At 34.2% G+C, this 24027-nt stretch overlaps 1 protein-coding gene and 1 pseudogene across 6 annotated transcripts in view; one reads left to right on the top strand and one right to left on the bottom strand.

The window, feature by feature from the left end:
- The window catches only part of TCF12 (transcription factor 12), a 326023-nt gene that overhangs the window by 103977 nt on the left and 198019 nt on the right, over positions 1–24027 (top strand). For all 6 annotated transcript variants that reach the window (XM_072962351.1, XM_072962350.1, XM_072962348.1 and 3 more), the window contains one exon: positions 20610–20683. In XM_072962351.1, coding sequence (XP_072818452.1) covers positions 20610–20683 — 74 coding nt within the window. The remainder of the gene's footprint in view (positions 1–20609; positions 20684–24027) is intronic.
- LOC102541645 (L-lactate dehydrogenase A chain pseudogene) lies at positions 18166–19179 on the bottom strand (annotated as a pseudogene).

Here is a 24027-nt window from a genome sequence, read left to right as displayed (position 1 = left end):
TCCTTCTGTGACTGACTTATTTCACTTAGCATAATGTTCTCAGGGTTCATCTATGTTGTAGTATATGACAAGATTTCCCTTTTTGTAAGGCTGAATCGTATTCCCTTTTATTAACGTACTGAGTTTTCTTTATCTGCTCATTCATCAATGGGTGTTTATCTTGTTTCTACCTCTTGGCTATTGTGAATAATGCTGCAATGAACTTGAGAGTACACAGATACCTCTTTGAGATTCTATCTTCGGTTTTTTTTAGATAAATACTCAGAAATGGGATCGCTGGATCATTGGTAGTTGTAATTTTAATTTTTTGGTGAACCTCTATACGGCTTTCCTCCATAATGTTACATTCCTACCAGTAGTATACAGGGTTCCAATTTCTCCGCATTCTCGGTAATACTTATTTTCTGGGATTTTTTTTTGTTTGGTTTTGTTTGTTTGTTTGTTTTCTAAAATAGCCATCCCCACAGGTGTGAAGTAATATCTAATTGTTATTTTGATTTGCATTTCTTTGATGATTAATTATCTTAAGAATGTTTTCTTATACTTTTTGGCCATTTGTATGTGTTCTTTATAGAAATTAAGTGTTCTTAATTCATTTAAAGTAATATTTAAGTCGATGAAATTTCAGTGAAGTAAAAGATACTTAATTTCTTGAAGTCTTTGTGATTACATTTGAATTAATATATGATTGAGAAAATATATTTAAATGTATAAATGTATAAGTGATAAAGTATGTTAGAATGGAAGTAGTTCTGTATTTGCCTAGTGATTGTTTTGGGTTTATCTTAAGATTTTTTTAAAAAAACCTTATTTTTAAATTATATAAACATTAAAATTTTTAATATTACAATAATATAAATTTACTTCAGACAAATTGAAAAACAGTAAAAAGACAATAATAATCCAGTGTTTCAAATGAAACACTAATACTTTTTGTATTTCCCTCAGTATTTTTCCCCTTAGGCATTATTTTTAAATAGTTACCATAGTAAACATGCAATTTGTACCTTGCTTTTTTACTTAAAACTATGATGGAAAGAAAATTTTTATTTAAAGAAGGTTAATAGATAAAAGAGGAAAATAAGGTAAAATATTTTGTACATTTAGATTGGACACTTTCAAATTGGAAGCAGAAAGAAAAAGCTTTTAAACTAAATGGGAAAAATATAAAAGCAGAGATGATAGTTGCTAGGAGGAGAAAGTAGGATTAGTAATTGTGATATTGCACAGAGATTAACATAGACATGAGTCAGAACATGTTACATTAAATCTGTACAGTAATGAGCCACATGACTCTACTGTTTTAAATTTTTTATTGTCTTAGAATTTATCTGTGGATTTTTAAAATAAAGTACAGTTTAACACTTCTTACATTATTGCTTAATTATTTTTATTTTAATGAACTTTTTGTTGATTAGGTAAACTCTTCCAGGGCATACATTCTACTTGTTGAATAATTCCACGCTCAGAAATTGTTATATTGTGGAAGCAGGTATATGTAAATAATTGTGCAAAACAGTGACATGGTATTTTCTATCATATGTTACCTTAATCTTTGAACGATAACTCACTGAAACATTGCAGGGAAATGGTTTTGTGAAGATAGATAATTGTAAACACTTAGAAACTACTACATGCAAGATACTTTCCAACCGTTTTATATGCTCTCTCATTTAAGTAGGTACCATTGTTATCTGATTTTCACAAATGAGGAAACGGAGGCAAAGAAAAAGATGTGACATATAAATCATACAATTTGAACTATGTTTGACCTACTATCTTGAATCCTTCCTCCATTCCCCTGTTACATGAAGATACAGCCGTCCATCAGTATCTGTGGGGATTGATTCCAGGACCTTCCTGGAATGTCATAATCCATGAATGCTGAACTCCTTTCTGTAAAATGGCATACTTTCTTGTAACCTACACGCATCTTCCCATGTACTTTCAATCATCTCTTGATTACCTGTAATACCTAATACAGTATAAATGTTGTCTATGTAAATAGTTGCCAGTGCACAGCAAATTCAAGTTTTGCTTTTTGGAACTTTCTGGAACTTTTTTCCAAATATTTTTCCATCCATGATTGGTTGAATTTGCAGCTGCAGAGCCTGCAGATACAGAAGGCTGACTATACTATTTCTTTTTTATTGTCTTTTATTTTTGTCTCATAAAAGCAGGTAAAAAAATGAAGTTGATTTGGCATAAACTTGAATGCCCTTGCAGCCTGAGTACCTTTACAGTGTACACTGCATTGTGTCAGTGTTCTACTCTGTGGTCATACTTTGAGAGATGATGTCATTTACGATGAACAGTCATTCATGAGGAGTTTTAAACACAGATTACTGCCCCATCAGGCTATCATTATTCCAGTCAGAGAGGAAGAGGAATTACCACAAATGGGAAATACAACTTAGATCCTGTCACTTCATTAAAGAGCAGATTCCCACCTTCCACAAATTTCCTCAAGTGGCAAGATTACTAAATGAGTTTTCTAATAGTGAGATGAAAAGGCCTTCCCTGCAGTTTCGGACACCTTACCTTTATCAAGCATTTTTTTGTGACAGACACTGTATTAAGTGCCTAATAAGTATCATCTTACTGAATTCCCATACTCAGTCTATGAGTTATACACTATTATTAAACCCCATTTTATAGAAGAAGAAACAGACTTAGAGTAATCACATACCTGGTAAATAGAAAGGCCCTGGATTGCCACTTGGGTCCAGTTGGCTGTAAAGCATATTTTCCTGATACAGCTTTGGTAGTTTCCTCATAATGCTTTGTTGAGCTGAAAGGACAAAGTCAGAGACTAATTTAGAGATATTGAGTGTGGAAGGAAATCAGCTAGTTCCATTTTTCTGGTACTTTTAAATTTCTGAAATAAATACACTAAATGTTTAGAATATGCCGAATTTTTTGTCACTCTGTCAATAAACAACTTTCTCTTACTGAAGGCACACCAAGGGAGAAATGGAAAGGTTTTTCTGGGATAGCAGATTTGGAAGCCAATCTGATCAAAGAGAGGAATGCTGTTTTAAAAAAGTCTAGGGGAATAACTAGACCAAAGATTCAGATATTTAGAAGAGGTGAGACGAATAACCAGACAACTAAGATATTTGATATTGTATGTGGATATAGAACTGGGTAAACCAATGCATTTCAAACCTTTTCATTTTGAGATTAGTAAGGGGATATATTGCTTAAAATTGAGTATGTATTTACTTGCTGAGTTGGTGGAAGACAGAGATCTGTTAAAGTATAGTGATTTTCTTTTCTTTTTCTCTCCTGAAGCAGCTCTGAACAATTTATAAACCCCTGATACTTTACCCATCTTTCCCCCATCTTGTTAATGACATAAATGAGGAGGTCAAGAAGCTAAGTCTAGTTCATTGCTCATCAGCAGAAATCTGTTTAAACTAGTTCGATTTTTATCTTTACATCGTCTTTGAGTTGAAGGTTTTAAGGAAATGATCATGACTAACTCAGCCAAAAGCCACAGAACAAAATTGGAATGAATGGGTTCCACCTTCAGGAAATATTGCCAACTAAGACTATTTTGCCAGCATTTTACCATTGACATTACTACTTAAAAGACATTCTGATGACATTTAGAAAATGTTTAAAATTATACTGAGGAGTACAAACAGACTATTTCATCATAGATGTTTACAGAACAATATTGTGAGATTTTAGCCCTTTGCCTGGACTTCAGGGTTAGCAAGGAAGTGGTTCTATAAACCGTTCTGTTAGGTTAGGCTCTCTTCTATTTGTATCTTGATTACCATCTTGTTTTCAAAACAACTGAACAAGATAATGATTTCATATACTTAAAACTATCCAGAAATAATAATTTGAGTAGCTTAATGGAGATGCTTAACATAAATTGTAATGGAGGTAAATGACCACAAATTGAACTCACCAGATTTGCATTCAAGTTGATATTTTTCACTGATTTCGGGAAATTTTTGCAAATTATTTTCTACATATATATTCTACCTAACTTTTTCCTCTGTTTTACTTCTGATGCTCAAATTACATGTATTTTAGGACATTTAATATGGTCTAGCAGGTAGCTAAGGCACCATTCTTTTTTCCCAGTATTTTTCCTGTTCAGTTTGACTTCGCATTTCTTCTTCTGGTTCCAGTTCATTGTTAAGATTATTCAACATATTTTTTATTTCAGATTTTGTTAATTTTAAATTGTAGAATTTCCATTTTCAAATACTTTACTGAGTATAAAGTCTTTGGATACTTATAATAGATGCTTTAAAATCCTTCCCTGCTTATTCCAACATCCGTGTCATCTTGAGAGATGTCTGTATGGAATTGGTTTCCTAGGCTTTAGGCCACATTTTAATCTCTCCACACAACTATTAATTTTTTATTTTATGAAAAATATAGAAGATATATTGTAGAGGTTTTAGTATTTCTTCTTCTGCAAAGTTTTGTTTTTGCTTTGTAAAATAAGACGTTTTTATGTTATTTGTAAGTAGTTACTTTATGTTTTTGGTTGATTATCTTGAGACTTGATCTAATGCTTTGTTAAGTAGTACCCAGCAGCTGGAGCTGAAACCTAGATATGACATTTTCCTTTCTGTGTTTCCCACCTTAATTTCCAGCCACAATTTCCAAATTCCATTTTCTGGCTCCTTAAGGAAAGAAGATAGTGGCTTTCTCCTTGTCTAACCACTACATGGCCATTGATAAGTGTCCTCATTGAAAAATCATATAGATTTGGATCTTACATAGTGAGTCTGGTTTTGTTTTTTTCACTTATCAGATCCTTTTCGATTTCTGCCTACTTGTGTTCACTTTTGCTTGCCTTCAAACAGTTGATTTTGAAAATTGGGTTCACAGTTTATAATTGTTATTTTCAGTTGAATAGCCCCAGGAAAATGCTCACTGGAACATTTTGTTATTTTATAAAACATTTTCCTCACCCCACATGTATCATTTGTACTCCATCCTAGCCAATTCTCTACCTAAGAAGCAACCACAGTATTTTTATTACTGTGATTTTGTTTGTTTTCCAGGTCAATATATAAATGAAATAAATCTTCTGTATCTGATACCTTAAGCATGTTTTCAAAATGTATGCATGTCGTTGTGTGCACCACTAGCGTGTTTCTTTGTATTGCTGAACAGTATTGCACTGAGTGAGTAAACCTCAGTTCCTTTATTCATCTTTATTGATGGTCACCTGGATTGTTTCCAGTTTTCATTCTGATGAATATTATCTTTAATATTTGTGTAGAAGACTCTTTGTGAGTGTTCTTTTTTCTCACTTTGTCATGGGTAAATACCTAGGAATAGTAGTGTTGTGTCAAAGGATATATGTATTTTTACCTTTTAAAAAACTGCTAATTTCCCACAGGGTATCATTTTACATGCCCACAGGCAATATGTAAGATTTGGGGTTCATATCTTATTTTTCTGTCAAGATTATATTCTTTTATATAATAGAGGTCATTTTTAATATGTATTTTTGATTTCTGATAATTTTGATAAGAAGTCCTCTATTTTGAAACTAAAAATACTCTTGAGTTAAAGATTTCAAGAGTGATGTACTTTATTACATTTTATACATAACTTTTTCACTAGTTTAATAGCTCCAAAAGTTGGATGGTGGGTAGCATTTTGATGTAGTTATTCATATTTAGAAGTTGTAGATGTTTTTAAATAAGTATAATTCAATTTTTTAAGGGCTGGACACTGATTAAGAGAATTCAAAATTTAGAAATCTGTACATGGCAGTAATTTTTGCTTGCATATTACTGTAACAAATACACATGCGTGTGAACAGGAAAGGTTTAGTTCACTCCATTTTAGAGCGCTGTGCTAATGTCTGGAGTTTCAGTTCATTGTCTTCTTGATGCTGTGCTTTGGTCATCAGTTGCATCCTTTATGAAGGCTCCTTTGCAGAAAAAGACTCCCTGTTCATCAGTGGGACTGAAGAAGGTGAATATAAATAAATATATAAAAAATATATGAAACTGCAGAAGATAAATAAAAAGCTGTAGCTGCTACTAGAGAACATGTCTTTATATTAATTAGCAGTGTCATTTTGTATATAAAAACTTTTTCACTGAACATCTTCTATGTGTTCAACACTGTAGGTAACACAGAGCTGAAAGTGGTTTTTGCTTTTAAATTAATTTGAGACCACACATTGGATGGTGTTCATTAAGAACAATGTAACTTCTATATTATGCAATGTAAGTGTAAGTATTAAAGAGGTTGGGCATGTTGTATAGCAGAGGTGGAATTTAAAGTGAACATTAAATCAATAAGACTTAATTAAATGTAGAGGAGATGGAAGTGCTAAGAGAAGTAATAAGAGCAATGTTCCTGACTAATACTATGTACAGTGAGTATGTCTCATGGTTACAATTGAGAGTTTGAATGCAGAATACTGAATGACAGCTCGAGAGCAGGGTCTCTGTGTCATGTGCATTGCTGTATCAGTAGTGCCTAAAGTGGTCCCAAGATGATGACACTATGTATGCCATAGTAGGTAATTCATGGTTTTGACTGTTAGGGTTGGAAGAGGGTGAGGCAGTTGTACCTGGGTTTCTAAAGGCTTTAAATGTAGGAGGGACAAAAACCTAGCACAGTTCATAACAAGCATTTGTAGAACAGATGAGTAAATACTCAGTTTCAGGTTGAAGAATTTGGGATTTATTTTGTTGGCAGTTGTAAAATCTGGAGATAATGTGTTTTGAAAGATTCTTATAGGAAGATTACACTGGCAGCATATCATAAGCAGATGAAGTATTTTGAAATAGTGTTTTAAGAAGATTCAGAGAGGTTCTAGTAAAAGTATAAGCAAAAGAGTCCATGAAAGCCTCGGAAAAAAAAAGGTGTTAGTAGGAATGGAAAAGCTGCCTCAGGAGACATTCGTAAAGAGTATTCAGTATAGGGATAGTGGAGATGGAGGAGAAGAGACATTCAAAGATGATGCCCATTTACAAGTCTAGTTTACCTGAACTATTATAGTGCTACTTTAGTATTAGAAATATTAATTATTAGGGTCAAAAGGCATTTGAGGAGTAGGTGAAAGGTATATGAAAAGTTTAAGTTTAGTTTAATATATGATGAGTTTGAGATGATGACAGGAGACCCAAATGAAAGCTTCCAGCAGGAATTCAATGATTTAAGACACAAAATACAAAACTAAGCTTCAAGCTGGGAGTATGCATTTGGAGATTGATCATTCAAATAGGGTAGTCAAAAATCATAAAACTGCATGAGCGGTCCAAGGGGTAGAGCATAAAATGAGAAGGACTTAGAATGAAGAGCAGGTACTTTTAGTTTTTCACACAGAAGAGGAAATGATTGATAAACGGAATAGGAGCTCAAAGGTTAGTGTCAGCAAATTCCAGAGAGGCAAGGTGATAAAAGGATTGAATGCCATAGCAGTGTTTCATGTTCATTGTCTGTTTTTGTAAATAAAATTTTATTGGAGCACAGCTACTCTTTATTTATTTATATTTGCATATGTCTGTTTTTGTGCTATAGTAGTAGAGTTCAGTAGGTGGTAAAGAGAGTGTATGGCCCACAAACCTAAAGTATTTACTGTCTGGCTGTTTACATGAGAAGTTTGTGGGCGTTTGCTTTAGAGAACTAAGAAATGAAAACCAAGAAGGGGCCTTTCTACTTTGTGATTAGGATAACCTATAATGACCTGAGAGAGTTCAATTTTATCTTTGTGCCTGGTATTGGGTTCTGCTGGTTTGGTCTAGGAAAAGGCTAGATATTAGCAAGAGACTCATTGATGAGGGAGTGCATAAATTGAAAGGACTGACGATGGTCAGTATAAACTTTCCTTCTGTGAGTCTAGAAAGAAACGAATGGTAGTTTGAAGAGTATATGAGGAAGAGATTTTAAAATATAAGGAAAATAAAAAGGAAAAATTCTTAGGGAGTTCCTTTGGGAGAAGCAGTGTGTTGCCATTACAGGAATTAATGGTCTAAGACTTGAATGTGCGGAGTACACAGGCCTCATTACAGGAAATGAATAGAATTGTTTGTGGAATTAAGTTAAGAATAGTAATTGCTCACACAGCTGTTTTTAAATAGCACATTGTGTTAGGTAATCAGCAAAAAATCCACCAAAATGTACTTGATAGTTATGCAGAAGCTGCTTTATTGGTATTGACTTATGATCCTAATGGGTACCATAAAAACAAACGAAAAATCTCTGTATGCAGTTTTCACAGTGATATGGTACTGTATGTTTTTTGCTTTCTGTGTAAGTTGCATGTAATGTTTTCATCTTCCTTTTCCCACCACCTTACCCAAATACAATTGTCTTGTTGAAGAAGAGCAACAGCATGAACTTTATGAGCTCACAGAGCAATGAGGTGTGTTGTCATTGAAAGGAGTAGTATCTATTTGATTGCTTCTCTGTTTGTTTTCCTCCCTAGGCAAAAAAGAATGTTTTATTGTACGGTTGGATTTAGGTCTATTAATTTGTTTTCTGTTTTTTCTATCCATTGTCAACTGCACTTCTTCCTTTTGGATTTGGCTGTTTCTTTGGACTCCATTTTAATTTATTAGTTGACATTTAGTGATGACTTTGCTTTCTTCCCCACCACATTGGTAGTTTCTCTAAGATTAATGTACATCGTTAACTTTTTTCGGTCTATTTAGAGTTAATATTATATCAATTCACATAGAATGTAGAAATGTTGAAACGTTAGGTCTATTTACCCCTACTTCTGCCTTCATTTATGCTATATTTAACATATTATTACAGCTAGATACATTGCTACTGCTGTGAGAGAATATTACAAGTTTTATATAAATAATTGTGTTAAAGACGTTGAAAGGAAAAACAGTGTCTTCTATTTACTATTTCTGATGTTCTTTCCTTTCTCAAGAGACAAGTTCCTCTCAGATAATATTTCCTTCTGCTTGAAGAACCTTTAGTATTTATTGTACTGCAGTTTTGCTGGCAACAAATTCTTAATTCTTTTTCAAAAATGTATTCATTTTATTTCCATTTTTTAAAAATTGAAGTATAGTCGGTTTACAATATCGTGTCAATTTCTGGTGTATAGCATAATAGTTCAGTCATACATATACATACATATATTCATTTTCATATTCTTTTTCGTTACAGGTTACTACAAGATATTGAATATAGTTCCCTGTGCTATACAGTATAAACTTGTTGTTTAACTATTTTATATATAATAGTATCTGCAAATCTTGAACTCCTAATTTATTTCTTCCCACCCCTTTCAGTTTCACCCCTTAAACTGATAGTCATATAAGTTCAAACATATCCTAAAAAGAATGAAAAAAAGGAAAAGAAATGTATATTTTCTTGCTCCCCTCTCCCACCTTTAATGATTTTGATGTCCTTTACACCTTCATGTTTATTCTAATGCAACTCATTGTAGTTATCACATTTCCAGTTATGGTTTTCTCATTTCTGTAGCTTCCTGCTTCTTTTTTATTTAGGGTAGACCTTTCAATATTTCTTTTAGGACAGGTTTAGCTGAACTCTCCTGGTTTTTGCTTGTCTGTGAAATTTTTTCTCTCTCCTTCTATTCTAAAGAATAGTCTTGCGGGATAGAGTTGGTTGCAGCTTTTTCTCATTTAGGACTTTGGGTATAACTTGCCACTCCCTTCTGGCCAGCAGTGTTTGTGTAGAGAAATCAGCTGAAAGCCTTATGGGGGTTCCTTGTAACCAACTCTTTGTTTTTCTCTTGCTACCTTTAGAATCTTGGCCATCTTATTTATAATATGTCTTGTGTAGATCTGTTGGGGTTCTTCTTGTTTGAGACCCTCTGTGGTTCCTGTACTTGATTATCTGTTTCCTTCTTTACGTTTGGAAAGTTTTCAGTCATGCTTCAAATATATTTTCAATCCCCCTTTCTCTTTGTTCTCCTTTTGGGACCCCTATTATGTGTAGGTTGGCATGCTTTATATTATCCCATAGGTCCCTTATATTGCTTTCTTTGGTTTTTACTTGCTTTTCTGCCTGCTATTCTAATTGAGGGAGTTCTGTTATCCTGTCTTCTAAGTCATTTATTCATTCCTCTGTATTCTCTATTCTGCTTTTGACTGCTTTTAGCTCAGCTCCTGTCTCAAGATTTTCTCTGTATTTTCGGTTATCAAAAGTTTGACTATGGTATACCTAGACATGATTTTCTTAATATTTATCCTGTTTGTGTTTACTGAGTGTCCTTAAATTTGTGTCTCTTAACCATGTTTGTGAATTTTTTGGCCATTATTTTTTCAAAAAATTTTTTCCTGCCATATTTTCTTTGTTTTCACATTATGTCTATGTTAGACTTGTCAGTGTCTTCCTTTAGGTCTCTAAGACCTGTTCACTGTCTTTTAATTTTTTCTCTTTTTACCAGATTGAATTATTTCTATTCATCTGTCATCAAGTTCATTCACACTTTACTCTGTTATCTCCATTCCTTTCTTAAACCCATCCAAGAGTTTTATTTAGATTTTTGATATTTTAATTTTTATTTCTAAAATTTTCATTTGGTTTGTGTGTGTGTATGTGTGTGTGTGTGTTTTTCTCTGTGAGATTTCCAGTCTTTTTGTTCATTATGAGCATATGTCCTTTAGTTCATTTGTTATGTGTAGTTAAGGTATCTGGTTTAATGCTCTTGTCTGGAAAAAAATCTCAGTATCTTGGTCATCTTGAATTTGGCCTCTTCAAATCTTTTTCCTTGAGATTGGATCACATTTCACTGTCAAGGAATTTTGGGTTGTATTATAGATACTGTGAATGTTATTTGTGGAAATTTTGGTTTCTTTCGTGTTTCTCCGAAGAGTTTTGTTATCTTTGTTTTAGTGAGCATTGATTGGATTGGACTCAAAGTGAAAACTCTTATCTCGCCTGAGGTTGATAGCTGCTCATATCTCAATTTGAGTTGATTCTTTCAGCTCCAAACTGCCCTGTGAACTTGTGCCTTAGGGCTCTGCCAAAGACTTCAGCAGAGAGAGAGAGAGAGAGAGGCCAAAAATTTGGGACTCCTCTTTTCTGCCTCTCTTCTTTTTGGGATTCTGTCCTTAATTTCTGGTGATTATGGTTGTCCTGCTCTGTCCTTTTTTCCTTCAAGCCAGAAAGACAGTAAGTTTTCTGTTGGAATTTTAGTTCTTGCATACTGTGGCTGCTGCTTGTCTGCAGAATAAAGCTTTAAAATAGGAAACTCACCTGTACTGATCCCTAAAATGTTCACTCATTATGGTCTCTTCTTCTGAGTTTATATTACCATCCACAATCAGCCTGGTTTTGTTCATTCTCTAGTTAGACCCTTTAGGTTTACTCTTAAGGTAGAGCCTTGAGGTAGTTGTTTTATATTTATATTTGTTCTCCAGGATTTATAGTCGCTGTCTGTAAGAATTTGCTGCATCATGTTGGAAGCTGAGCTTAGTAGTTCAGTTTTGAAATTTTCTCCAACATATTTTCAATCTGTTTAAAAGTAATTTTTTTTAAAAAACAATACTTAAAAATAATAGTGATTATTATTTACTAATTCTTGAAGATCTACTTAAATTGCTAGATATCACTGTTCTATTTTGGGTATTTTTTTAACCCATCTTTAGTTACTGAATTCTTATGACAGACTGTCATGTGAATGCCCTAACTTTCTATGTTCTTTAACCATTCAGTAATCATTGGAATGCAGAATACCACACTTCTGCTGGGTACCAGAGAAACAGAGAGATGAATAAGACATGTTCACAAAGTTTTATTGGTAGGATATACATGAAAACAACTATCAGTGTTGAAGACAAAATAAATGCAAATTACTTTGTGAAGAAGTGTGATTAATTTAGACCTAATTGATGGAGGACAATTCTCAGAGGAGGGGACATTTGATCTTAGTCTGATTCAAAATTAGAAACTCAGTAGTTTGGGGGAAAGATAAGGGTGGACATTCTAGGGCTAGGTAACAGTAGGAGTGGAATATGAATGTGTGACAAGTCTTGGCATGTTTGAGGAGTGATTAATGTCTTGATGAGGCTGGAGCATTGCGTTTTCAGAGGGATATAGTACACACTGAAGCGGAAAAAGTAGGTTGACGCCTCTTTGAAAAATGCCATGCTCAAGAGTGCGAATGTTATTCCTGAAGCAGCAGAAGATCACATTTGAAAAGTGAATGGATGTGATCCGACTTGTGTTTATAGCGTGATAAGTGTGCTGGCAGTGTTAACTGCAGATGGGAATGGGAACATAGTAGAAGAATAAGTAGTACACAGAACCTGAACCAGAGTACTGTGTATGTGAAGAGAACAGATGGGATAGTTACTTGAAATACTGCCAAGGTAGAAATTAATACAATGAGTAACTGACCAGTTAAGGGAATTTGAAAGAAGTGTTACCAAATTTAAGAGAATCATTATATTTCTAACCACATTTGTAAATGTCACATCATGTGGACTATACGAAACTTTTGGAAACATTTTTTATTTAAAATTACTTTTATAGCTGTGTACTTTAGGCTGTACTATAGTGAATACAAATTGATTTTTCTTAGCACATGTGTTGAGGTCATTTCAGAGCTGTGGTACTTAACGTCTGTGTGTGGTTTAGCCACCAAGCCTAGTGAGGATTTAGGTTTCTCTAAAACTTTGTAATTTTGGCTCTTTGGGGATACTTACTTGTCTAGTTCATAGAGTCATTTACAGTCTTTAACTGCTTCTCACTGGAATTTTCAAACTATAGAATATTGGTTTTGATTATTGTCTAAAGAGGAAAGATAAGCTAACAGGGGACCAGTTTCAGCACCATTTTTATTAAACCGATTATATTAATTTAACTTCATACATTTATTTCTTCCACAAATATTTATTAGTACCCACTGTGTGTCAGGCATTGTTCCAGGCACAGAACATATAACATTGAACAAAAGAGACTACATCCTTGTTTTCATTGGAGCTTTCAGTCTATTGGGGGAAAACAGTATATGTCCACCCATGAGCCGACATTTGAACTGAGACTTGGAGAAAATTAGGGGAACAGACCATTCAGATATCTGGGGGAAGCATTTTGTGAAGAGGAAAGAATGAGGGATAAGGCCCTGTGGAGGAAGCATGCTGGGTGTGTTTGAGCAAAATCAGGGGTGCATGTTGTTCAAGTACAGTGATATAAGAGAATGATTAGTAGGAGATGATTAGTTAGAGAGGAGGGGGCAGAACCCATGCAACATTATAGACCAGTGGATTTAATTCTGAGTGAGATGGGTAGGTTTTGAGCATAGGATTGACATGATTTGAGTCGTTTTGAAAAGTTCATTTTTAGTTCCTTTATAGAGAGTACACTCTGTGGAAGGGGCAAGAAGAAGGAGACCCTTTAAAAGTCTGTTGCCATAATACAGGTAGATGGTGGCTTGGACTAAAATGATCGTGTTAAAAATAGTGAGTCACAGACTTTGAAAATGTTTATATGGTAGATCTAATAGGATTATACCATCGACAGACTGAGTAGGGACATTTTTTGCTGAGCCTTATCCACAGTTGAAGAAGAGGCACCAAGCCTTTTTAAAAAGTGTGTTGTCCTTCGTGCCTATATGGAAGAAAACACCTGGCAGTATTGTTCACGGTGCAGTGCTTTGTTACTTAGAGAGGAATATTGCGGTTGCTCCTCAGGTTCTCAGGTGCAGTGGGAGGGCTTTTCTTTCCAGAAATTTGGCAGCTGGTTTAGGGGGCTTTGGGGGATGTCTTTAGAGCTTTGTCAGGGTTAGAATTTCTCTTCAGACAGTCGGGGCAAACCTCAACATACCAGATTGCTGGACAGTTCCCAAGGTGGTACAAAATACCTGCCTGCCCTCTGAGAACTTAGTTTCAAAGTCTGCCATTAGGCATTTTCTATTTTTCTTAAACACATAGACCTCTGCCTTTTCTTTATGACCTTCTACTCTCACTTCTTTGATTAAGTCACTGAAACATCCTGTTTAATTATATCTTTATAGGATATTCATATACAGTGATGTGGCCAATAACTATTTGAAAGTTATTTTCAAGATTTGTCATTTTCTTGAAATTAGCCATGTGTTTAATTACCTTACTCTAGTGTACTTATTTAGTACTTATAGTGTACTTTGGCACTAGAATACCCTTACTTGTAAATCTTTCTTCTCAACCATACCAAACAGAAATTGCACTTGAATTTTAAAAGATGATCTGAAAAGGTGCTTCCTTCTAATCTTTTTACTTTAAAAAGGATTAAACTGTTTTATTTGACAGTTCATTGTAAGAATCTCAATTTTTATTAAATAAAACTCTTTAACCAATGTTTTATACTTCAGATGAAGCAGCAGTTCTTAACTTCTCTTAAATTTCCTTACAGTTTCAGTATTTCCATAGTTTTTCTCTATTTGTTTTTCATTAATGTATAGATAAAGACAAAGGATTTGACATTATATTCTAATTGATTCTATCTCATACTGAATTTCTGGAAAAACACATTGGTAGATTTTTACCATGAGTATCTGAAAATCTAAAATGTGCAATAAAAATGGTGGTGGTGGGTTTTTAGGTGTATATTTTTTTGTAGTTTATTGTAGCCTTTGAGCCTTATCTAAAGGAATATCATTACTCCACACAAATAAAATAGTATGAAGAAACTATTGAAGAGACACACCCATAGCTTTGTTATCCAACATAGTTGTCTCCAATCAGATTTCTTTTATCAAATCATCTGTTGAATCACCCTATAGCAGGTGGCAGTCCTGCAAAGTTCATTATCTTTCCTTATTTATAACAGTGTTAGGAGTTGATATTATTGAAGTACATTTTACTTGCTAGAATAAGAAAAACTTGATTTCATTGCTACCAAAAGCTGTGTGTGTGTGTGTGTGTGTGTGTGTGTGTGACAGAGACAGAGTGAGAGAGAGGTACATAATCCCCTGTGCTCAGGCTTTCAAGTTCATGTATGTTCCTTTTCCATAGAGGTAGACCCTCAGGCATAATACCAAGCAAAATGGCTATATTGACTTTTTTTTTAACCAGCTTTGGTGCAGAGATATCCTAACTACTCTTCTCTCCATTCTTTGTTTTGCACCCCCCCTTTTCTTTCATTCCTTCTCCACTCACTTCTCATTATTACCTGAAATATTTTCCCAGTTCCAGATCTGTTTCTCCCTTAATAGTAGTTGTAGTCTAGAGTCTTCGGTGGTAGGTCTGGTGGTGGCAGGTGGGAGAGAAGGAGCTGGTCAGCAGCTTTGCTCCTTATTGACCCCTTTTACCTCCAGCTAGGTCTTGTCTGAGTCTCACCAAACCTTGAATAATGCTTTATATACACAAACTCTGTACTGTTCGAGCTCATAGGAGTCCCAGATCAGTGGGAAAATAGGTGTATGGGGTATAAAAATGTCACCCCCCCCACCAAAATCTGTTTCCAATTTTTTCTAATGGTTAAAAACCTAGAGAAGTCTCTAAGACCCTGTGCTAGGAGAGTGAAAGAAGGGATAGGATAGAAACTGTGAGATAATTTTATACTGACTCAAGAAAGAGAGCACTTTAGGTCAAAAAAGATGGTGATAGTGTAGAGAGCAGGTAGACTAATTAATATCTTAGTTCTTCATAGAAAAGAAAGTAATGCCAGATGTTGAACTTTGCCAAGTTTACTTCCTCCTCCAAAAGTCTTGCTCTCTGACACCTCAAAAACTTGGTTCCACCTTTTATTCTTTCTCCAGACCCTCAGCATCTTAGGGAAGTGCCTTATGTGTAGTCATTTATGATTTGCTTTCAGTTACTTTTCCTATTAAATGTTTTACAAAAGAAGGAAGCAGATTGTTTCATAGAATTAACAAGCCATTGTTTTTAGATGTAGGGTCTAAAATTTAATGTTTCTTCTTTTCTGGAAAATATTAAATTAAAAATAGCATGCCTTTTAGAATGAGGACATGGAATCAAAATATGTATTGTTTTTAATTCATTCCATTCAGAAAAACAGGTACTTAAGAGAGTCTGTATATAAAAGATTAAGAAAGAAAAATATCATTTAAATCTATTATTGATTAACCCTTTTACTTTTGTTGAATAGAAATAGTATAGATTAATTAGAAAGTTAAACAAGGCTCAAAGTGTTTATACCATTTAATTATTTAAACTTTCTGTTAACGTCTACCATTTTAATCTGTCAGCTGAGGAACTAGCATCTCAAAAATTACCAAATTGGCATGCATAAACTAGAAGTAGGAAGGAAGGAAAATATATGACAATGGCGATTCAGACATATCTTAACAGAAATTTCCTTCTAATCACTATTGCAACTGTGATGTATTTTCTTACTGATAATGTTTTTCAGATTTCGATCAATTTGTATAATTTCTGTAGTAAGTTTATTTTCTGTATGTAATTTTTTTTCCTGGTTACCTTGGTGTTATGGCTATAGCTTTAGAAAGTTTATTATTCCTGTCATTATTCTATGTTTGTACAGCCATTGTCTTCAGCAGAAAGAAGTCATTGATGCTGAAGGATGACTCTTGCCTTTGTCAGTGCCAGCCACAACCTTCTACTCAGAGTCTGGCTACATTAACAATAAAACTATAGAGCTCTAGGTTTAAACCCTAAACCCTACGATATTGCATAGCATCCTTTGAGCCCCCTGCATGTCCAGTGTCACTGGTATGTAGTACTCTTTAGCTGATGGCTTGTTAATTACCATTTTGTTTAATTGATCTTTTCTTTCTGAAAAGTATTGAGTATATATTTTCACAGAATTTCAGTTATCACTTGAAAATTTTGTCTGATACATTTTCTGCAGTAGGCACCTATCTTTTCTATATTTTCTGTTACAAATGTATTTAAAATATCAATATTAATTATTTGATATAAGACAATTCAGCCATAAAATGAATTGTTTTCATTAGAATAGGATGATCAAATAAGTTTGCACTGTATGTTCTAAATGTTCATTGAAAGTTATGTTTGCCCCTACCTCCAGGCCCACCATTCTGTTTTTTGTTTCTATGGATTTGACTACCCTAGGTACCTCATATAAGTGGAACCATACCATATTTGTCCTTTTGAGAGTGGCTTATTTCACTTAAAGTAATGGCCTCAGGTTGTAGCATGTGTAAGGATTTCCTTCCTTTTTAAAGGCTGAATAATTTTCTATTGTGTATGTATGTGTGTGTGTGTTTTAAAATTTTTTAAAAATTCGTTCATCTGTTAGTGGACACTGGAGTTGCTTCTACATTTTTGCTATTGTAAATAATGATGCTGTGAACATGGGTGTACAAATATTTGAGACCCTGCCTTCAGGAGCAAGTTTACTTTTGCTTTTTGGCTGTGTAATATTTTAAAAAATCTTAACTGATAGAAAAATAAATTACAAATGGAAAGCATAATCTTTTTAAATAAAACTTTTCATGAAACTCTTTGCAATTTCATAAGTAATTTTATAGTAATGGATTTTGTAGGTTAATAGTAGTCTTTGTCTTAGATTAGATCTCGTAGGAATCCTATCTGCTGTTCTGCAGTGTTGATTGCAAAGGTAATGCTTGGAAAATAGCTCACAGGTAATTGGATACTGGAGAAATGGTAACAAAGTATTTTTTTATGTGATACTCCCCAAACTTGTAGAATCTTTCTTTGTTTTTTCGCTGTTCAAGGTTTATTTGGTGTTTTAGTTGGTATGACACTTGGATAGTTGGCTGTGTTATTTATGTAGTTTTCTTTTTATATTACATGGCAGTGTACACTATTCTGATACATATAGTACATAAAATAAATTTTTTCTTTAGAACAGTTATGCACAAGACTTGCAATATTGGATTTATACATTGGATCCCAGGATGTGCTTAATTGGAGAAAAAAAAGTTGAACTAAGCATCTTGGCTAAAGAACCAGAAGTTATATAACACACAGTAAACACACATCTTGTTTGAAGGGCAACTGCAGCATCTGCAACATTGGCAGTGGTGCCTCTTGAGAAAATGGAACTATTTTGCACCAACCAGTTCAGGTCGACACAAGATAAGTACCATCCAGGATCAGGATATAACTGCTGGGTTTTATGAATCATTCTTATTTCTAACTGTAGGAAGTTGATGTTTTTCCTAGGCTGTCCTGACATTACTTCTTTAGTCACAGGTCAGATAAAAAGGACAATATGTGCAACCTCCTACTAAAATCCTGTTGTAGCCTAGACAGTGAAGTAGTAAGATGGTATTAGAAGACTTTAAAACTGCAGCTCTTTCTGGATCCCCAAAAGTATATCTGTACTATTCTTCAAACAGGCCTCTTCTTTAGGAATCATAGTCACTTTCACAACATCTGAGATTCCATTCTGTCCCAAGATGCAAGGAACACTAAAGAAGATGTCATCTTTTATTCTATAGAGACCTTTAATCATGGTGGAAATTGGATGCACCCACCTAACATTTTTCATTATACTTTCTGCCAAATCTACCACCCAGTCCACTGGCCCAAGATGTCTAGCCTTTCAGTTTGGTCACTTCATAAACACTGTCAACCACGTGTTTGTGAACCACTTTCCACTGTTCTTTATCTGCATCAGTGCCTAGTTCAGGGTGCAGATTCTTCAGGGACATTTACTCTACTCTATACAGGCACACTAGAGTCTTTGTGCTCCCCAGGGACCCACCCATGACAGCTTAATGGGGTGAACGCTCCCAACCTTTCCCCCATCAGGTAGCAGAACTGGGCTGAATCTAGATTGTAACCACTTCCAATAACATGGTTTTGGGGAAAGCCATTCATCTTCCCAGCCACATAGGTCAAGAATATATCCACTGGATTGGAAACCACAAGCAACTTGCAGTTTGGGCTGTACATTACAATATTAGGAAGATGAATTTAAAGATGTTTACATTATGTTGGACCAAATTAAGATGGCTTTCTCCCTCTTGCTGATGTGCCACAGCTGTGATAATTACCAGCCTGGAGTTTGCAGTCACATTATAGTCTTTGCCAGAGACAGTTTTTGGTGTTCTAAGGAAAAGACTGCCATGTTGGAGATCCATCATCTCTCCCTTCAGTTTGTCTTCCATGACATCAGTGAGAGCAATTTCATCTGCTATGTCCTTCATTAAGATACTGATGGCACAAGGCATGCCAACAGCACAAACCCCAAGATTACAACTGTAATCTTACTCTGGGGGACATGTTCCTCCTTAAGAAGATGCTAAATCAGCTGATCCTTGGGAGTTGCCATATTGGACTTAGAACCAAAAGGAATCGGGAGTGCACGTCTGGCAGGAGGGCATCAGGGCGCCCAGCGTTGGATCCGGACTTGATGGCTGCTCCTCTGGTACTCCGAATCTTTCTTAAATCTAGAATTTTAATAAGACTTCTCCAAGAATGAACAAAACACTGTGTTTTTTCAGATGTAATCTGTGTGTTTTCAAAGCTTTTGATTCATTTGAAGTTGTGCCTGGTGTGTTGTCTATAGTAGGTACCCATCTTTTCTCTACACTGTTTTTGATAGAAAGTACAGATTCTTAAAAAGAATAAATTAGGGTTCTACCAACTGAACTAGTAATTAGTGTATTCTACTTTGGATACTGACTTTCTTTCCCTGCTTTTGTCACCTGTTCCTTCAGTTGGCAGTTCTGTCCCTGTGAAAGAGTCTTGGGAATTGTTGCTAGTTACTGAAGAATTTGTAGTATTTGATTTATCATAGATCACTTCTCATTGAAATCACAGAGGACTTCCAGGAATTTTTTTTTTAAGGAAAAAAGGTTCTAAGCTTAACAGAATGTTGTCTTTGTAACATCTAGAGTTTTCTCATGCGAGAATGAAACAAAAAAGTCAGCCATTTGTATTTCATCATAAAAAGAAACTCAGAGGGGTTGGGAAAGTATATCCAGTTAGAAGTCAAGGATGAATAAGTCTGGTCCTCAAAACAGAAAAGAGAGAAATGGATGGGTTGAGAGATCTCCAAGTTTTTCAACTTTTTCTGGGGATTGATTGGAAGGTGAAAATAATGGAGCCAGAGCTTCAGAAGGTATATTAAGGAACACAGTGAACTGTTTTTTTTGTTAGTGGTTACTAATCCTTCTCACTTTGAGTTTTCCTTTGCAGTTTTCCTATGAGTGAATCTACGCATTTAGAGTCAGATTTTAGAGGAGATTTTATAAGGATGAGTTGTCACATCATTTTGTTTAGTTCTGATATAACTAACATTGATTTGATATGAGTTGATGCAGTTTAATTTAGTTTGATGTCTTCAGTTAAGAAGATCTCATCAGTAATCTGATAGAAATAGTTTATTAACTTGAGCAGTTGTTTGACTTGCTTCATGTTCTAACCCTTCCTCACATATTTTCATAGAGGCAGTACTCAACTATAGAAAATTGGGCAGTTCATCTACTCTTAAGAGTAGCAATGGTGGGAGAAAGAGGTGGAGAGACCTAGGTTATGCCCTATTTTAAAGTCTCCAAAGACCCATTTTAGTTCTGAAATTTTGCACTGTCTATAGGGCATTGTATAGAGCATTGATGAAGATACTCCATTGTAACTTACTTCTGCAGGTTTCTGAGACAAGGATTGATACACAGCCAGTTTCAGTCAAATGCATATACTTATATTCTCTGCTATACCATACAGAAACTGTCATTGTATCCTTTTGGATTTATATCTTTCATTTTCTTCTCTCCTTAGGTATGGATGAACGAGGAGGTACGACATCTTGGGGAACAAGTAGTCAACCAAGTCCCTCTTATGACTCATCTAGAGTAAGTTTGTTCATTAATCCTTGATTAAAACTGTAACGATAATTTGACAGAATAAGTACATTCATTCATATATGAATTCTGTTTCTTAAGAGAAGTGAAGATTAACTTACTTTTATATAATAATATTCTACTATAGGGCTATAGTAGATTACCCAGTACCTTCACAGTAGGTTTAATTCTTTTCATTAACCATCATACTTTGGGAGTTTATTTTATCTCCTACAATGAAGGAAAGGTGTTATTTCTACACCTTGACTACTTAACAGTACTCTTTATTAAAGTTGGAAGAGCTTTGAATGCCTAAGTATTCTCCAGATACAGACATTTTTCTTCTTGTATTGTTTATTTGCTTTGAGAGCTTTCAGAGTACCAGCTTCCAGTCACCCCTTTCCTGTTCTTGCTACAGTTGTCATTTATATCAGGGATTCCTATAGCCCTATCTCTTGAAAGCATATCAAAACAGATATAATAGATGACATTTCTTGATTGGCAGTTAAGAGAAAATAGGACCAAACTAATATTCTACCCCCTGAAAGGTTAAAAGGTTAGAGCCTTTTCAAGCAATAAACAAACAAAAAAATCCCCCAAAACTTTTTAAAATGCTACTGACAGGTTGATAATTAGACCAAAGAATCAATAAAATTAAACACTGTGTGGTTCCAGACTCTGCAGTAAATTCGTGAGGTTAAGAGATACCTTTTCCAAAAGGTCATACTTTGAATGAATAATGAACTACTTATTTCTCTCAGAATTAACCAAGAGAAAATAGACAAACATAAACTTTATGGGCACTTAACTCTAGAAGCAAATTGTTTTAAGTGGAAGAAAACCTGAATAATACGATAGGAATTCATGGTCTTCCATGTGGATTACACTGTTTTGCATTGAAAAATGCTGAGTGAAAATATGTGTTAAAATATGTGGTTTTGCTATTATATTTGGCTGTAAATATGTTTAATTTATTTAAAATACTTTGAGGAAGATCTGGGATAGTCATATGGAATGCAAGAAACTATAGAGAGAGTTGTTAAAAATGGGTTTTAGTGTTTCCCTTTCTGGAATCAGTGCTGAGAAAGCTGGGTTGTTGTGTAAAGAGCACTGTCCTGGGTAACATGAGACTTAGATTTACTGTTGTCTCTACTATGAATTTGCTATTCAATCTTGGACATGATATTTTATATTGTAATTAGTTAAGCTGGTTGATGTCCAACTTTTCTTCCACCTTTAAAAGTTTTTTTTTTATTATTTTTCAAATAATGCTGTGAATAGGAAAGATAGGTTTCCTGTTTAGATTTTGAAGTAGGAATTTTATGTATTGGAGGACACAATACTGTTTATTAATATTGGATTATTTTCTTTCAGAGCCTTGAGTTACTATGTGATAACATGTTATCTCTTAAAATGCATTAAATGGTGCCTCTGTACCTTATGTTTACTTCTCTTTCAAGTTTTCCATTTTTTTCTACTTGAGTAATGAATACGATTTTCAGAGAATAAATTGTAATAATATATTCAAACCTCTACAAAGTTCATGATCCTGAAATTCAGTTTTCCTTTAGAGACAGACTTCAAAGCAAATCTTGCTTTTCTGTTTGTTGTTTGATCTATAAGTCAAAGATGAATGCTGTTTTTTTACTTTTTTTTTTGAGTGTATATTGTATAGACAGAAGAATTAGATTGATTTTATAGTTGTTTTTTATTATAAAAATCCAGATTAATCTCAAGGTATTCCCAGTCTACCATACAACAATATATATATTTATATCCCTATATATATTCATATATACATGTGTGTATGTATGTGTAAATGTACATTTTTTTTCCTGTCTGCTGAGCAATCAGAGCAGTGATTTCTTTCTTTTTTTGTTCCCATCAAAATCCTCTCTCCCACTAACTTTCCTCCTTCTGCCCCAGTCATAATTTTGAGCTAGTTAAGATGTTATAATTTCATACCATTTATTTCTCCCCTGAACTCTTCTCACCAAGGAGAGGTATTTATGGTTATCTTTGAAGCTACCTTCAGCACTCTTTTATGAGAATATTATCAACTTTTTGAGTTTTATTACTAAAGAATTCACCATCTTGACCGTGTTTTTCCTAATCATAAGCATAGATGGATATGATTTTGTTAATAAGAATCTCAGTTGGACAAAGTGCTTTATTCTCCTGAGTATTTTAACATGTTGAGTTTTTAAAATTTACAAATAAACGGTATTAGCTAAAAACCAGTTTTGACACTTTGTTACTAAAATTATTAACAAGTCACTTTAAACTTTAATGAAATTACAGATACCGTTATAGAAATTATGTGAATGAAATTTATTTAGACTTTACCATACTTTATAAATAACACATTTCCATCACAGAAAATTACATCATTTAATAAATAATTTGATTTTACTTTATTAAAAAATTTTTTTTAACTTTTTATAGTGTGCGATCAAAGGTATTTTAAAACTTCAAAATGAATAGTTTGGTCAAGTTATAAAACATATGCTTTTAATTTAGATGAATTCAACTATATGAGTTGCTATTCTCCCCATTCAAGACTATGAGGGAGAAAGAATAATTTTTTGCAGCACTATAAAACCATATTTGGCACATGAACTCTATTAATACTGTATTACTATACATTTTAGTGTACAGAGTTGCCTACACAAATCATGAAGGTTGAATTCATTATTTAATAACATTTTAAGTGCAGTTTTTGCTGTATGTACTTTTTTGCCTAATAATTCCTGACTTTAAATCTAATTCTAAGATTCCAGTTCACTCTAGTAGCCTTGATGCATAAGTGAGTTCCACTGGAACTGTATCATTAAGAGGCCACAAACTTCTTATCATTGAATTAATCACATACTATCCTTTCAGAAGTAAGAGAAGTCACTGTTGCAGAATTCTTGTCTGGTGTGTGTGCCTTGTCTTTCCCAAATCCACCAGAAAAATAGCCTCACTGTACAGTGGTTGGTTGAATTTCTGGTTATCAGAACTACCGACAGCACATCATTCAGTGCAGAGTTTTGGCTAAGCAGACACAAAAATAAACACTGTACCTAACAATGGATAGAGAAGAAATGGTAGACATAGTCAGCATTCTTAGGAAATGATGAAGATTAGATAAAATATGTTTGAGACCCTCAAAAACAAGTAACACAGTGTTTGTGGTGTGTACCTCAGGCCTCTCTACCTTTGTTAGAGACCTTGTTTCTGCACTTTTACTTACAACCCACCTGTACAGAACAAACACAAACACACATAAACAGACAGAAGCATCATCATGATCCGAATAGTGCTTCTGTTTTCAGAAATTTGTGAAAGTGGTGATCAAAGTTTAAGCACCAGGG

The sequence above is a fragment of the Vicugna pacos genome, chromosome 6 (genome assembly GCF_048564905.1).
Source record: "Vicugna pacos chromosome 6, VicPac4, whole genome shotgun sequence".
Taxonomy (NCBI): Eukaryota; Metazoa; Chordata; class Mammalia; order Artiodactyla; family Camelidae; genus Vicugna; species Vicugna pacos.
Note: the sequence above shows the minus strand (reverse complement) of the source record. Positions and strands in the feature narration are given on the sequence as shown.